General features: G+C 34.8%; 1 protein-coding gene across 1 annotated transcript in view; it reads right to left on the bottom strand.

The window, feature by feature from the left end:
• The window catches only part of ND-B14.5B (NADH dehydrogenase (ubiquinone) B14.5 B subunit), a 3,453-nt gene that overhangs the window by 139 nt on the left and 814 nt on the right, over positions 1 to 2,500 (bottom strand). Inside the window, exons 2-3 of the mRNA XM_043036116.2 lie at positions 623 to 766; positions 1 to 180 (exon numbers count right to left, since the gene is read on the bottom strand). The exon at positions 1 to 180 is cut by the window's left edge and continues 139 nt beyond it. Coding sequence (XP_042892050.1) covers positions 131 to 180; positions 623 to 766 — 194 coding nt within the window. The 3' untranslated portion in view covers positions 1 to 130. The remainder of the gene's footprint in view (positions 181 to 622; positions 767 to 2,500) is intronic.

Genomic DNA, 2,500 nt, shown 5'->3' with positions numbered 1-2,500 from the left:
CCAATAAAATGTTATGTTTATGCTCCATTTCACATCAGAGTTATATAACCACTAATGTTCTATCCAGCCACATATTTATAAAATATATAAATTAATAGTCTGTAGATATTCTCTGCAACAATGTAGGCAGTTACCGGATCGGCACCCACCTCTCTAGGACATCTGCATATTTCTTTCGTTCTGAAAGTTAAAAAAGACATTTATAATACATATTTGAAAATTATGTGTTAACACAAAGAGCAAAAAGAGATATAGAAGAAAGGTGGTAATGGTTATTTTATAGCTGAGTATATAAACAGACGTAAACAGCTGGTTTTAAGAAACGGATTGATGTTCAGTAATGAGATATGTATTGCCTAGATTAACCCATTCACTATGGATGATATCAAATCATGTCATAGGATTATTTCCCACATGATGGCTAAATTCTTATCACATCACGAAGATTTGAAGTATATATACACATTGTATATAGTTCTCTTTATATAGATGCATTGAAGTTGCATTTGCATATACAAAATTAGGCAAATATCCACTCTTATGGGATTGGGTTAAATAGGATGAGTTTATCTTAAGCTAAATTAAGTATATATCAAGTCACACCAAAACAAGACCAACTAACCAATAGGGGGGAAATCTTCAGGGTGTGAGACAATGTACTGGTACAGCACAGCATCTCTATGTGCTGCCTTACGCTGAATCCATTTCTCGGCGCTAATGCCGAAGATCATACCTACTGCCGCGCCAATAGCATGTTGTTGGGCACCTGGAAGAGTAATGAAGTTTTTAAGAATTTGACAAAGTTAAAAGACAAATTTTTATGATCTGTAATTCATTAAAAATGGAGAGTAAGTATGATATAAATTATAAAGAACAGTTATGTAAACAACAACAACAACAAAAAATTAATGGAACTGAATAATCACCAATATTAAAAGTATCAACAAATCAATTCAGTAACTGGAAAAAAATAACTAAAAGTTGCTTAACAAAAATATACAACAATTAGATTAGAAGCAAAATAAGACCATATAAATAAAAATCTCTAAAAATTATGTAAACACTGTTCTGCATTTCCATAGAGAAATTTCTGAGATGCTAATCTAAGTATTTACATAACAAAGTAACATCATTTTCTCCATTTTATAAGTAATCTTGATAAGTATCAATAAATTATTATCTGGTTATAAGTTACAAAATAGAAACACCACATCCTTTCACCATTCCTATAAACCTGCTTACCCCCCAAGGCTTATGAAATAGGAATCGAAACACTTTTTGAAACTGCCTCTTCCTGTAACAAACCACCTTTTAAGGATACTATACACATACTACAAAAGGACTACATGATCTACCACTTCAACTCTGAAATTCACTTCATGGCTAAGGGGCTATAGAGGACATGACGACTAGGTTGGGCAAGTTTGTATCATTTTCTTTACACTGTGCAGCTGTCTTGGAAATTTTAGTATGGATGCACATTTACATGGCTGACTGAATTAAAGAAACTGTTGTATAGTAGGCATACATCAATGGAGGAATTAATATTTGAATTAATGAACAGCTGTGAATCAGTGGTGACCAAAGATACTTAAAAATGGCTGTGAAACTTCAAAAACACGGATGTGTTGCGAGGAAAGAAATAAGCGTCAAATCAATATTTTGCCCACCTGCACCCACATGTCTATCTACCCACATCCGTCAGTGCTTCCCTAAAGGCCAACAAATCTCCCCAACACATATTATGGTAAGATAAGAGCTTGCAGACTCCACTGGTAATTTAATACCAAATAAGGAACTAGTCCAAACCTTATATTACCAGAATACATGTGGTGGAGGTTTGTAGGCCTTTGCTCAAGTACTGAAGGGACAAAGCCCACATTTTGCCTTTGAGACTTCAGACTTCCATGAAGGGTCACAGCCAGTTGTAAGTTGATTTGGATAAAATATTACAAGTATAATTACAACCATAACTTCCCTGGAATAGTTTTAAATAGAATACATGGAGGGCAGAGCTTTCACACCGAACACATTAACACTAACATTTTCCCTCTAAATCTTTTATCTTCCTTTTAAGACTACCACAGTATAGTGCATCAACTCGGCCGTAAAATGAACCTGAGTACTTCAGGTAACAGTTTTGAATAGGGCAGCTTGAAGCAACTGCCTAATCGGCAAGAGAGAGATTGCATTGGTTCCTGTATTAGCGATATATCACCAAGGAAGTTAATAAGCTCTATCATGCGAGATGAAGGTACAGAGGCAATGACACTGACTATAGGGTCATAGATTTTGACAAACTTATGGCCTCACTTTTACTCCCTAATAGCACGGTTTTAGTTCTACACTACCATTGCCTTAGTTTCTATCTTCGTCCTACTCTCAAAATTTCCTGTTACAGCCAGGATAATCAGGTATGTACATAGAATACAGTAAAAAATATTCTGTAGCAAAATTGCTCGGGGAAAAACTGGCATAAAAAATGGAAGTTAAAAAGAAC

The sequence above is a fragment of the Penaeus japonicus genome, unplaced genomic scaffold (genome assembly GCF_977035675.1).
Source record: "Penaeus japonicus unplaced genomic scaffold, GWHDUDI00000001_assembly GWHDUDI00000005, whole genome shotgun sequence".
Taxonomy (NCBI): domain Eukaryota; kingdom Metazoa; phylum Arthropoda; class Malacostraca; order Decapoda; family Penaeidae; genus Penaeus; species Penaeus japonicus.
The sequence above is the reverse complement of the archived record's forward strand: the minus strand, read 5'-3'. Positions and strand labels throughout refer to the sequence as shown.